The sequence below is a fragment of the Phoca vitulina genome, unplaced genomic scaffold (genome assembly GCF_004348235.1).
Source record: "Phoca vitulina isolate PV1807 unplaced genomic scaffold, GSC_HSeal_1.0 scaffold65, whole genome shotgun sequence".
NCBI lineage: Eukaryota > Metazoa > Chordata > Mammalia > Carnivora > Phocidae > Phoca > Phoca vitulina.
The window spans coordinates 3114708-3127833 of NW_022589768.1; the positions used below are offsets into that span (position 1 = coordinate 3114708).

The 13126-nt window shown below is 46.5% G+C and overlaps 1 protein-coding gene across 1 annotated transcript in view; it reads right to left on the bottom strand.

Annotated features, from left to right (window-relative positions):
• The window catches only part of ADAMTSL3 (ADAMTS like 3), a 282288-nt gene that overhangs the window by 51337 nt on the left and 217825 nt on the right, over window positions 1–13126 (bottom strand). Inside the window, exon 20 of the mRNA XM_032391915.1 lies at window positions 1655–2726. Coding sequence (XP_032247806.1) covers window positions 1655–2726 — 1072 coding nt within the window. The remainder of the gene's footprint in view (window positions 1–1654; window positions 2727–13126) is intronic.

The following is a 13126-nucleotide window of genomic DNA, read 5'->3' on the forward strand; positions in this document are numbered from 1 at the left end:
GAAGCTACCATTGGGCCAGGTTTAGTGTAGTCATAAAGAATAGCCATGATTATCCGAAAAGGCTATGAAAATGTCCCTCTTTTTCCAACTCCCATAGCTGGATGAAGCCAAATTTTCTCTATCAACTTTACTTAAAACAACATATCACACCAGATTTAACGGAGAAGCATTTATGAGAATCCAGCTGTGTTTTATTAAGCCAGACATTAAAGAGATTTGCAAAGATATAAAACAGTGCCATTGTTATCAGTAATTTTCTTTAAATATTGCTTCCTCAAAAATTGTTATTTATGCGAACATGTGATGGGCTTCTTATTGTTATTTCTAAATGGATTAATAAATAGATATGTTAAGTGTTTTATGTTTTAATTTCTAATATGGTAAATATCGATAGCTATAACTCACATTAACAAAAGCTCTTTAGGCTTCTCAGGGAAGATTTTAAACTTTTTTGGTTCAAAAGGGTCTTAAGGCCAAAAGTTTTGCGAACTGCTAAGCTAGTTGATCTGGGAGGTTTATTCCACTGGGAAAACAACTTTACACTCTTCTGTTCAGAGTTCCGGGGCCAAAAATGAAAAAGTTAGATTTGTTCTACCTTTTCACTCTAAGGTACAGCCTAATAATTTATTATAAAAAATTTGAGTTTTACCTAGATTTCTTCTGCTGTTTCACATATTAGGCTCAAATGCACTAAAAGACATGATAAAAATAAAATTTGCATTTTTAAAGTACAATATGGTCTGCAAAGCAATTTAACATCTGCTGTTCTGTTTCTCTTAACAATCCCTAGAGGCAGCTTGGGCTCTCTGAATGCAAACTAAAAGAAAGCAAAGTATCTCCAGTCCCATGTGTACAAACAGCAAGATTTAAGAGACACTGAGGAATGCGAAAATGAATTAATATTTGTTAGTCCCTATTTTATGTGAAATGAATGAAATGTGCTATCTTTGTACTGACATGGAGATCATAATAAAAATATGACTTAATATCGTGTTGTGAACATCTCAAAAACTTTGATCCTTATTTTTGGATTTTATGACATAACAAATTGCATGATACAGAAAAGTGCTTCAGATACTCAATCTTTCTACTAAGGCTGTTATTTGTGTGATATCCAAACATCCCTGGCGGTGTTCAGGAGATACGGTCCCTGGTTCCGGATGGCCGTGAATTAGTCTTGGGATTGTCTCTCAGTGACCTCATCAGAAAACTATTAATCTCTGCCCTGCCAACTCTCGGGGCCAACGTGAACTCCAAAGAGATACCACATCTCCCAGGTATAGAAGGGCACTGTAAATAAATTCTGATTTGGGATTACTGCAAGGATGATTACTTTTTTGAGGCCTTATATGGATTTTATTTTTAAATAATGTTAAGTGCTCTGCAAAGAGAGAGCCTATACATGCTTAAACTCAGTCTGACTGTACCCAGTCTTGGTAATGAAGGGGATGGTAGGGTTTAATTTTTAAAATTCCAGTGCGTATGTGAAAAACACATCCCAACTTTTTTTTTTTTTTTTTTTTTAGTCTCTTTCCTGAAGAATCCTATTGGAAACACATTCTCAGGAGAAGGAATTTGAAAGTCTTTTCAAGAAAACTGGAATGCCCATTAAGAAGGTATGACACAGTGAACACTGTATTCTGCTTTTACTTACTTTTCTGAGGGTTGCAACAAGGCCCCATCCTTGGTCCATGTATACGTGGCCTGACTGGGGGTAACGAGCTCACACAGTATATTGATGACCTCTGTCCTTTTTGTAATGTACACTGTATTTCCAATCCTTGAATTTATTGTTTTATTAAATGAAATCGAGCTGGGCTGGCTTTGCCTCATGAGAACAGGTCCCTTCGGCTTGAAGTTCAGCTTGCCTGAGTTCTCCACATCCGAGCTTTGAGGCATCCTTCTTGCTCCCCCGCTCAGCTGTGCGGTGGGAGGCACCCCTTCCTGGATGCCCCTCCACGGTGCGCGGGCTGGCTGCATCTTGGCTAACTCGGCCACCAGCTGATAGATCACCTGGGACGCGAGGTCATCACTGACCTCTCCGGTTTCCATGAGCTGACTCATGTTTCTGATCAGCTCATCGAACTGGGCCGTATCCATGCTATATGCTCCGTGTTTAACTGCTGCTTCAAACTGCTTGTTCTTAAACTCCCAGGAGCTGGTGTGGCCCGCAGAATTCCCGCACGGGCCCAACAGAGCCCTCAAGAAAGGCTGCTTAGCAATTTGGCCGTCCTCCGGATACAGCTCATTTTTGTTACCCCATAGCTGCCTCATTTTCTGCCACGTGGCTCCCAAGCTATTGGCTTCCTTGGGGTCCATCCCCGGATACTCCCGCACATGCTCCCCGAGCACCGGGGGCGCAATGAGCCGGTTGTCCGTGCCGATGAGCTTGAGAACCGCGGTTTCCTGCGCGGAGCCGGCCACACAGCGGTACGTGCCGATATCCGGGGCCGCAAGGCTGTGGATTTTTAGGGAGCCCGACTTGGTGATGCCAAGCCGTTTGGAGTTCTGCAGACAATGGCCATCCTTCTCCCACTGAATCAGGGATTTCTGGAATCGTCGTACTGGGCATTTGATAATCACCGATGTGTTGGGCAGCAAATAGGCTCTGCTACCCACAGTTAGGTTAATGCGCTTCTCTTCCCTTGTCTGAATGTAGACCCTCTGGACACCAAGGATCTGGGGCCCCTGCTCCCCAGGTTTTGTCTTTGGCTCTGGTTTGATTTCTGCAGGGGAAAAAAGGAAGAAAATACGAACAAATATCTCAATAATATAAGCTTTCTGACAGTAGTCTTCCAAGGCTGATGCAAGTCAACAAATGTGTATTTTTTTCCTCTTTTAAAACAGCTGACAATACATACAATGGAATATTACTCAGCCGCCAGGAAGGATGAATACCTACAATTTACATTAACATGGGTGGAACTAGAGGGTATTATGCTGAGTGAAATAAATCAGAGAAAAACAATTCTCATATGGTTTCACTTATGTGGAATATAAGAAATAGCACAGAGGATCATAGGGGAAGGGAGGGAAATTGAATGGGAAGAGATCAGAGTGGGAGCCAAACCATGAGAGACTCTGGACTCCAGGAAACAAACGGAGGGCTGTGGAAAGGGAGCTGGGTGGGGGGATGTGGCAACTGGGTGGTGGGCATTAAGGAGGGCACGTGATGTGTTGAGCACTGGGTGTTATAGGCAACTCATGAATCACTGAACACTACATCTGAAATTAATGATGTACTATATGGTGGCTAATTGAATTTAAATTTAAAAAAAGGAAAAAAAACAGCTGACAATGAAAAGATAAATAACGTTATGCCATATATCCACAGACTGAGGTAAATTTCACAACTATCTAGTACTTTAGCAGTGAAGAATGGAAATTTGAATGAATGGCATAAAATGTATAAATTATTTTGCAAAGCCCTGGTTTGGGGAGATGTGAGGTGAAGGGTTTGTATTAGTAAGGGGGTATCTGATATTTCAGACCTCCGCCACGCACGTTCTAACCATTGCCTAATGGTTAGTAACGTGCCTGTACTGTGGGGTAGAGGCCCCAAATATCAGACACCCCCTTACTGATACGGCTCGGCCAGAGGCACATGAGCCCTGCAGGAGAAAGCAGGAGTGGGGAAGTGAGCGAATGCATCTGAAGGATCTGGAGGTGAGGACGAGGTGGCTAAAGGTAGCAGATAACTGGAGCAAGTCAGTCAAAGCAGCAGGGCCTGAAGAAGCACGTGAGCTCAGGAGAAAAGGGAGAACAGGCACTTTGAAGCCAGACAAGCCTGAGGCTGGATCTTAGCTCTGCCCCTCGGACAAGTCACCTGATCTCTCTGAGCCTCAGTTTTCCCACCCGAAATTCGGGTGACACTAGTGTGAAAGTTTGGTGGGGCATTTATACCAAATGCACGGCACAGTAGTGGGCACGCGATACATTCTCATGCACGACCACGGTGACCCCGAGAGCTGACAGAGGGCAGTCCAAGAGAGAGTGAGAGAAGTGAGAGGTGGGGCTGGCTCTAGCTTGTTCCTGGACACAGGCTCTAGTGAATGGCCTCGGCCCAAAGAGGATACACCTTAGGTCTCTCCTTTGGAAGAGGAACCTGCTGGAAGGTCTTGCTGTGTCCCGGGGTGATTCTGAAGGGAGGGAGGCACAGTGTGGGTGGAAACCTGGTTCCTCTTTGATGATACCCTTAGGTCCATAGGGACATGGAGGACCTAGAAGCAACAGGGCATGATAGAAGAGAGACTGGACTCCTATGGAACGTATTGCTAGACAGAAGGTCATGGGATCAGGGGCCTCGTTACCTTGGAGGATCCCGGTTATAGGCCCTCTGGGTTGAAGCGCTTGCAGGGATACACCAGGAGAAGAATCAGACTGAGTTTCCAATTAGACGGCCCTCTCAGGCCCGAGGCAGTAGGTATGGTGGGTCTACTGATACCCTGTTTTTCCAGAATAACTCCTGGAGTCCTCTTGGGTGCTCATGAGCCCCATAGGGTCTAGCTGCTTGCTGGGGTGTGTGGTACCAGTGCATTCAGGAAAACAACAGGGGTGAACCCATAATTTCTACAGTGGGTGTTCTTGGTGAAGGACATGCATAATGAGTTTGTGTGCAGATCCCGCAGAGGTGGGATTGGTAGGTCAGGACTATTGTCCTGGGGTCTGCCCTTGGATGTTCCTCGGCTCATCTCTAAGTGGAGCTGGACGACCTGCCACACACACGCACTTCCCTGTTGGATACAGTCTCTGCGGAGGATGCCAAGCTCACCCCCAACAGCCGAGGCATAAAGATTTTCTCTCAGTTGGCAGCATAGGATGTTGAACATACTGTTGCACGTTCAAAAGCAGGAAGAAAATGTATGGATTCGTTGGTAAATGCACAGTTTATCCATTATTATAAGCAGAGATGCCATCCGAAATACTTAGCAATGTGCACAGCAAGGGTGTGCAGACAGAGGCTATTTACCAACATTTGGGAAGTATGTCCGTATTTTTTTCTTTTTGAGAGAGAGAAAGAGAGAGAGAATCTTAAGCAGGCTCCGCACTGATGCAGGGCTCCATCTCACAACCCTGAGATCATGACCTGAGCTGAAATCAAGAGTCCGATGCTTAACCGATGAGCCATCCAGGCGCCCCAACTATGTCCATATGTTAACAACCAGTAGGCGGAGGTTCAATATAAACTAAAGTCTCAAATTTCGCTGCCTGTTAGAAGCACCCGTATTATTATTTGTTCATCTCAATGCCCTAGGTCCCATCCCCAGAAATTGTGACTTACGGGGTGCAGCCTGGGCACTGAAATTTGGTTAAGATCTCCTGGTGCCTGTAATGTGCAGCAAAGTTTGAGAACCCCTGCCCCCAAGCGTACCTCTGGATTAAACCAAGGCAGCAGAGAAAGGTGTTCCTGACCCCATTTCTTCTACTGAAAGGCAACATGATGGGATGTCGTCGATCAAGAAAGAAGGGAGGAGGGCGCCTGGGTGGCTCAGTTGGTTAGGCAACTGCCTTCGGCTCAGGTCATGATCCTGGAGTCTCGGGATCGAGTCCCGCATCGGACTCCCTGCTCAGCGGGGAGTCTGCTTCTCCCTCTGATCCTCCCCCTCTCATGCTCTCTGTCTCCCATTCTCTCTCTCAGATAAATAAATAAAAAATCTTTAAAAAAAAAAAAAAAGAAAGAAAGAAGGGAGGATAAGAAATCAGCATCTGTGTTCTCTGTGCGAACCCTACCAAAGTCTGTATGGCGTGTGGTGTCTTCTGGAAGGTGTCTTCCTTAGCCTCAGGGATCATCATACCCTGAGTAATTAGCTCATTTCCTATCCAATGCATGCTGAGCCATGTCCCCACTGACCAGGCTGCTTCTTCAAGATCGCTGTCATGTTGGCAAGTTTAGAGCCTAATCTGTGCCCACACATAAGAGGAGTGTATAGGGACGCCTGGGTGGCTCAGTTGGTTAAGCGACTGCCTTCGGCTCAGGTCATGATCCTGGAGTCCCGGGATCAAGTCCCACATTGGGCTCCCTGCTCAGCGGGGAGTCTGCTTCTCCCTCTGATCCTCCCCTCTCTCATGCTCTCTGTCCCTCATTCTCTCTCTCTCTCAAATAAATAAATAAAATCTTAAAAAAAAAAAAAAAAAGAGGAGTGTATAACTCAAGACAGAATCACGTATTCGCCTCGTTTGTTTTCCTTTCTCGTTCCTTACCTACTTGTAATTTTACGTACCTGGTTGCATCTTGTGAATGCTTCTAAGTGGCCGGCCACTGTCACAAGGCAGGGCCTGTGTGCCTGAGTGCACACGTACACACGTGAGCACGGCATCTACACAGATGTGTGCACATCTCCCTGTACAGAGTTCTCACGATTATTTATAAGGATCTATTTGAACACCCTGTCTGGTCAGTGGTCCCTCGGTGTCCGACAATGGAAAGATGGATAACTTCAAATCACAACACCAACTGGGCCAAACTCAGGTTTTTGAACTCGTGCAACTGAGGCATGTGAGGAGACAGGCTCTTTCAGGGTAGCCGTGACACGAAGGATGAGGTCACAGCTGGAATGTTCCTGCACTTAACCGGGATGTGGAAGCCCACGTGGGCAATGCAGTACACCGGTCTAGCTGAACGGTTCAGGCTGGGGATGACCTGAGGCCGGTATAGGCCCACACAGCATCCCGATGCCCTAGAAGCAGCCACGGACGTGGGTTCTAATTAGCTTAACTCCCTTGGTAGCCAGATGTTCCTCAGTTAAGCCCGAGGCTTAAACTAAATGGGGCCCTGACTCCATCCAAGGCAGCCTGGGGAATCTAAAGGTGATGGGAAGTATTCAGCCCTGGCGAGGAAGCTGCCCAAGGGGCTGGGCGAGCCACATGAGAGGCCATCTGCTCCCTCTGGCTGCATGCCCATTCACTGGAAGGTCAGCCCTGTGACCCTGGCTGGCTCCGTTCCCAACCCTGCTTTCGCAAGTGCTCATGCTGGGTCCAGAGCAGGTGAGCTAACAGGTGTGCCTGGGGAGTGATCTGGGATTCAGGCTCTGCCAGGCTGCCAGGTTCCACAGCTTGGACTAATTCTTCTCTTGGGACTCCTATGGGCTCCTTTGGAGAAGTGCCCAGAGCATGACATCATTGGACACAGTTCTTAGGCAAGAACTGGTCTGGTTTTGGGTGACTGCCTCCTTCTGCCCCTAGACCATGCCCCCAGACTACAACACTGGCTAAGCCTGATCAGGGAGGGCATCATCTACTGTGCAGAGAGTGGTCAAGTCCCTATGGCATCCTCCTGAAGGGGCCGCGGGCCTGTTCAAGGGTACCGCCCCATCCCTCCACCTCTCCCGCTGTGCTGGATGTGAGAAATGCCACATCTTCTGGCTTTTCTAGAAAACGCAAAGATCTCTCTTCTAGAGGTCTTCCTCCTGGGCCTCTGTGCCAGCCTGCCCTACCCAACGGAGGCCAGCCCTGGGAACCTGGGGCTGTTTACTGCGATTGCGTCTCAGCTCCTTGCTTGTTCGTGTCCTGCCTTAATTCCAGTCCTGTCCCTGCCATAACTCTAAGCCTTGGTGCCAGGCCAGCTTTCTGCCCCAAGCCATCTGGGCTGGATATTTACACTTGGTCTCGCCAGCACGGGCCTCCAGCCACGCCCGAACAGGCTTCAGGGGCGATGCGGCCGCTAAGCCCTCCTAGAACCCGGCTGCGCCCAGCTGCAGGGCCAGCGCCATCAGAACCCACCCGAGTGTGGCCGCTGGGCTGGCGCTGGCCCCGAGCCCGCCCCTAGCACTGAAGAGCCGGCAAGCTCGTCTGGAGCTCAGTCAAGACCCTGGGCGCGTTGGACTCTCGCCAGACTCCTCTGAGGGTGGAAGCACGGGCGGGAGCCAAGAGGGGGAGGCAGGGGTGCTGCGGGCAGGACTCGCTAAATGAGCTGTGACGTCCCGGCTGCCCAGGGAAGCCGGCTCCTGTAAATGCCACATCAGCCTGACGGTGGCTTCTGTTCATGGCCTCTCGGGCACTTTCCAACCGAATGCCGTAGCGCTCCTGCTCGCAGCTCCCCGCTAAATGCTCTCTGGGAAAGGCCACCCGTGGTCCGTCCCCTCTAGTGACAAATACAAAGTCTCCCTTCCGAGTTCTTACGTGGCCATTCTAGGACATGCGGCACCTTTAAGCACTCACTTCTCGAAGAAGTCCCTCCGCTCAAGTGTGTTACCCCTCACCGGGTCCCTTCCAGCCACTGCCCACTGACGCTGCTCGGCACGTCGCTGCTGCCCCCTGCGCTCAGCTACTTTCTCTTCGTGCTCTGACCTTCTCGGATGACCTTGCAGGTGTAATGAGCAGCTCGGAGCTGTCTAGCTTATCTGGTCTACTTGATCTGCTCTGGTCTATCAGTTCCGGTCTATTAGTCTACTTTATCTAGCCTAGTTTATCTGGTCTAGTTTACCTGGTCTAGTTTATGAAGACTAATTTATCTGTCTAGTTTACCTAGTCTAGTTTAGTCGAATTTATCAAGTCTAGTTTATCTGCCTAGTTTATCTAGTCTGTTTATCTGTCTAGGTTACCTGGACTACTCTACCTGGACTAGTTTATCATTCTAGTTTACCTGGCCTAGTTTATCTAGTCTAGTTTACCTGGTCCAGTTTATCTGGCCTAATTTATCAACTCTAGTTTATCTGTCTAGATTATCTGGTCTAGTTTATCTGCCTAGTTTACCTAGTCTAGTTTATCTGTCTAGATAATCTGGCCTAGTTTATCTGTCTAGATTATCTGGTCTAGTTTATCAGTATAGTTTATCACTCTAGTTTACCTGGTCTAGTTTATCTGTGTAGTTTATCTGGTCTAGTTTATCAGTATAGTTTATCATTCTAGTTTACCTGGTCTAGTTTATCTGTGTAGTTTATCTGGTCTAGTTTATCAGGTCTAGTTTACCTGGTCCAGTTTATCTGGCCTAGTTTATCTAGTTTAGTTTATCTGGTCTAGTTTACCTGGTCCAGTTTATCTGGCCTAGATTATCTAGTCTAGTTTATCTGTCTAGATTATGTGGTCTAGTTTATCTTATCTAGTTTATCAATCTAGTTTACCTGGTCCAGCTTATCTGGCCTAGTTTATCTAGTCTAGATTATCTGGTCTAGTTTATCTTATCTAGTTAATCTGGTCTAGTTTATCTTATCTAGTTTATCAGTCTAGTTTATCTGGTCCAGTTTACCTGGTCCAGTTTATCTGGCCTAGTTTATCTAGTTTAGTTTATCTCGTCTAGTTTACCTGGTCTAGTCTATCTTGTCTAGTTTTCCTGGTCCAGTTTACCAGGTCAAGTTTATCTGTCTAGTTTATTTGATCCAGTTTATCTAGTCCACTTTACCTGGTCCAGTTTATCTGGCCTAGTTTATCTAGTCTAGTTTATCTGTCTAGTTTACCTGGTCTAGTTTATTAAGTCTAATTTATCTGTCTAGTTTATCTAGTTTATCTGATCTGATCAAATTTCTCAAGTCTACTTTATCAGGTCTAATTTATCTGTGTAGTTTATCTAGTCTAGTTTATCTGTCTAGTTTATCTAGTCTACTTTAACTGCCTAGTTTATCTAGTCTGTTTATCTCTCTAGTTTACCTGGACTAGTTTATCATTCTAGTTTATCTGTCTGGATTATCTGGTCTAGCTTATCAGGTCTAGTTTATCTAGTCTAGTTTATCTGTCTAGTTTATCTGTCTAGCCCGGACCTCTCTCTGGGGCTCCAGACCTAATTATCCACTGCTTATCTGAAATCTCTTCTTGGCACTTCAAGTTTAAAATATTATAATCTAAACATATTATGTCTGCCTCCCATCCCATCCCAAGTATCCTCCTCTTCCGGTATTCCCTCAATTAATGGCATCACTTTCTCCCAATTACCCCAAGCCAGAAAGCAGAAAGTCATCATGATTCCTCCCTGTCCAGTGGTGTGCTGGCCCTACCTCTCACTGGCTCTCAGGTCAGTGAGATTGTGAGTACCTGTCCCCAACTGTGCATTCAACCATGTCACATGGGTCACCTGAAGCTGGCCATGATGGGAGTAATTACACCACAGAAATCAGCAAAGATGACAAATAGTAGCTACCCTCCCTCCTCACCACCCCTCTACCCCAGAGCTGGTTGTTAAACACTTACAAGCACACTCCGTCCCTGTCCCTTAGCTCCCAGCTCCAGGTACTTAGGCGGGATATCCGAACCATTGTGAGAATCCACCGCCATGCTCTCTCACCTAGATATGGCCACAGCCCCTTACCCAGACTCCCAGCCTGCACCCTTGTATTTATCCAGTGTATCTTACAGCTGTCAGAGCAAATACACCAAAATAAAATCTGACTGTGTCATCTCCTCCTTGGATAAAATCTAAACCCCTTAACATGGAGTCCTAATATCCTCTACAGCTAAATTCTCAAGCTTTCTCTTTTGTCATAAACTTGAACCTATGTTCTAATCCTGTGGTATTTCTGGCAGTTTCCCCAGATAGAGGACTCCATTTGACACCCTCTACCTTTGTCCACACTGCCCTCTTCTCCCAGATTCCCGTGTCCTCCTCCACGTGAGCCTGGAGAATGGACACTTATCTTCCAGAACTCTGCCCAGGGGATCCTCCTCCTTTTCCTGACCTCCCCCTCCCCCAGTGGCATCGGCCCCTGCCTTCTGCATCCTATCATGGCACCCATGGCACTTACTATTCTCGTTTGTTTATATATATTTCTCTCCCATTGAATTCTGAGATCTTAGAAACAAGAGAATGCATCTTTTCCGTTTTGTATCATAACACCTAAAACATAGTAGCACTTGATGAATGACTGCAGAAAGAATTAATAAGGGAATAGTATCATCTGACACTGAAAACTATGTATGTCTAGGAAAGAGACTGTCTCTACCCTTAGGGCACAGCATAGCATCTAGTAGAGAGTAGTCTTACTCTTTATTGAATGAATAAATGAATGAATGAATGAGTGTATGCCCTTGGATGCTGCAGGACAAATGATACAATCCCAAGAGGGGTGCTGCCAAGGTGGGCCTGTGCCCCCCCGGGTTTCCAAGGGCTGCAGCTATGTCGGGGGGGGGGTGTCACTGGAAGCTGAGAAGCTATAGGGAGAGTGGAGGCAGGGGGGCTATATTCTCTCCTGAAGTCCAAGGTGTGTGTAGGAGGTGGGAGAGCTAACAAGGCAGATACGGGGTTGGAACCAAGAGGGAGACCAAGAGCTGCAGAGAAGTGAGTGTGTTCGAGATAACCCTGGCAAGGGGATGAGGAATATCTTTTCTTGACATTTCAATCACATAGTGCATGCCTGGGTGCCTCCCCTCCCTCAACCATCTTGATCTCAGTACTTTGACAAAAAATAATAATTCTTTACCAAAACTCAGGAAACCTAAAAGCCTAGGGCTATAATTTAAAAAATCTAAAATCAAACACTACATTTCTGTTATTATTTTTTTTTCTTCAGATCCCTAATTAGAAACCACAACAGGTAGGGATGCCTGGGCGGCAGAGTCGGTTGAGTGTCCAACTCTTGGTTTAGGCTCAGGTCTGATCTCAGGGTCATGAGATCAAGGCCTACGTCGGACTCCGCACTCAGCATGGAGTCTGCTTGTGCTTCTCTCCCTCTCCCTCTGCCCTTCCCCCTGTGCGTTCACTTGCTCTCTCTCTCAAATAAATCTTAAAAACAAACAAACAAAAAGCCAAGACAGATAGACTTCTAACAGCAATATGAGGACAATCCAAGTCTGACGTATTTGAAAAGCATTTCTATGGGTATAAGTCACTGTGATAAGCACTTCTGGGGCCTATGTGGAGGAAAGTCCAGGGCGACTGTGAACCTACCCCATACAAGCCCCTGCCCTCGTGGGACAGAAGATGCAGCACAAGTCGCTCTAGGCCATTTTAGTCTCTCTTGAAGTTCTACTAGGAATTAAAAGGATGGCATTAAAAATAACTAATATTTTTGAGGCTTTAGCACAGGCCTGGCATTGTTTCTAAGCATTTTATAGGTATTATTTCTCAGAACAATCCTATGAGGTAGATACAATGACTATTCCCATTTTACAGAGGAGAAAATTGAGGCTGGCAGAGGTTAAGTAACTTGCCCGATGTCACAGGATGAGGGATTGGAACAACTGGGATTGTAACTCAAGTGAGTTAGCTTAACCACAAGGTTATATTACCTTCCAGAGATTAATACAACCAAGAAAGATTACTGGGGACTCAGGAAACAAACTGAGGATTGCTGGAGTGGGGGGTAGGTGGGAGGGATGGGGTGGCTGGGTGATAGACACTGGGGAGGGTATGTGCTCTGGTAAGCTCTGTGAATTGTGCAAGACTGTTGAATCACAGATCTGTACCTCTGAAACAAATAATGCAATATATGTTAAGAAAAAAAAAAAGAAGAAGATAGCAGGAGGGGAAGAATGAAGGGGGGAAATCGGAGGGGGAGACGAACCATGAGAGATGATAGACTCTGAAAAACAAACTGAGGGTTCTAGAGGGGAGGGGGGTGGGAGGATGGGTTAGTCTGGTGATGGGTATTAAAGAGGGCACGTTCTGCATGGAGCACTGGGTGTTATGCACAAACAATGAATCATGGAACACTACATCTAAAACTAATGATGTAATGTACGGTGATTAACATAACAATAAAAAATTTTTTTAAAAAAGAAAGATTATTGGGGAAAGCAGGGTTAGTGCTGGTCTTTCAGGAATAAGAAGAACGTCAGTCACAGATATGGCGGGAGAAAGAATTCAAGAAGGGGTCAACGTCTGCCGTGGGGGAAGGCAGGGAATGGAGGGTAGACTCAGGCAGGGGCAGAACTGGACCATGTGGTGCTCAAGACATCTCTCCCACCCGCCCTCCACCCCACTCTGCATCAGAATGGTCAAAATGAAGACCAGCAAAATTCACTCCTCCAAAGAGGATGGGTTTTACTTAAACCTGAGGCACCAGTTAGAACACTTACCTAGAAGTGGAGGCTTGAGAGCACAAGGTCACAGCACAAGTGGACTTGGTCTTTCTTGTGTTCAGACTCCCTTCAATAATGCAGGGGTCAGGCCCACAACAAAGACTATACATTTCCAGTCTGGAGAGCAGATGGGGCAGGCAGAAGTGAGGTGAAGGGGAAAGGAAAGTCAGAGGACATTATG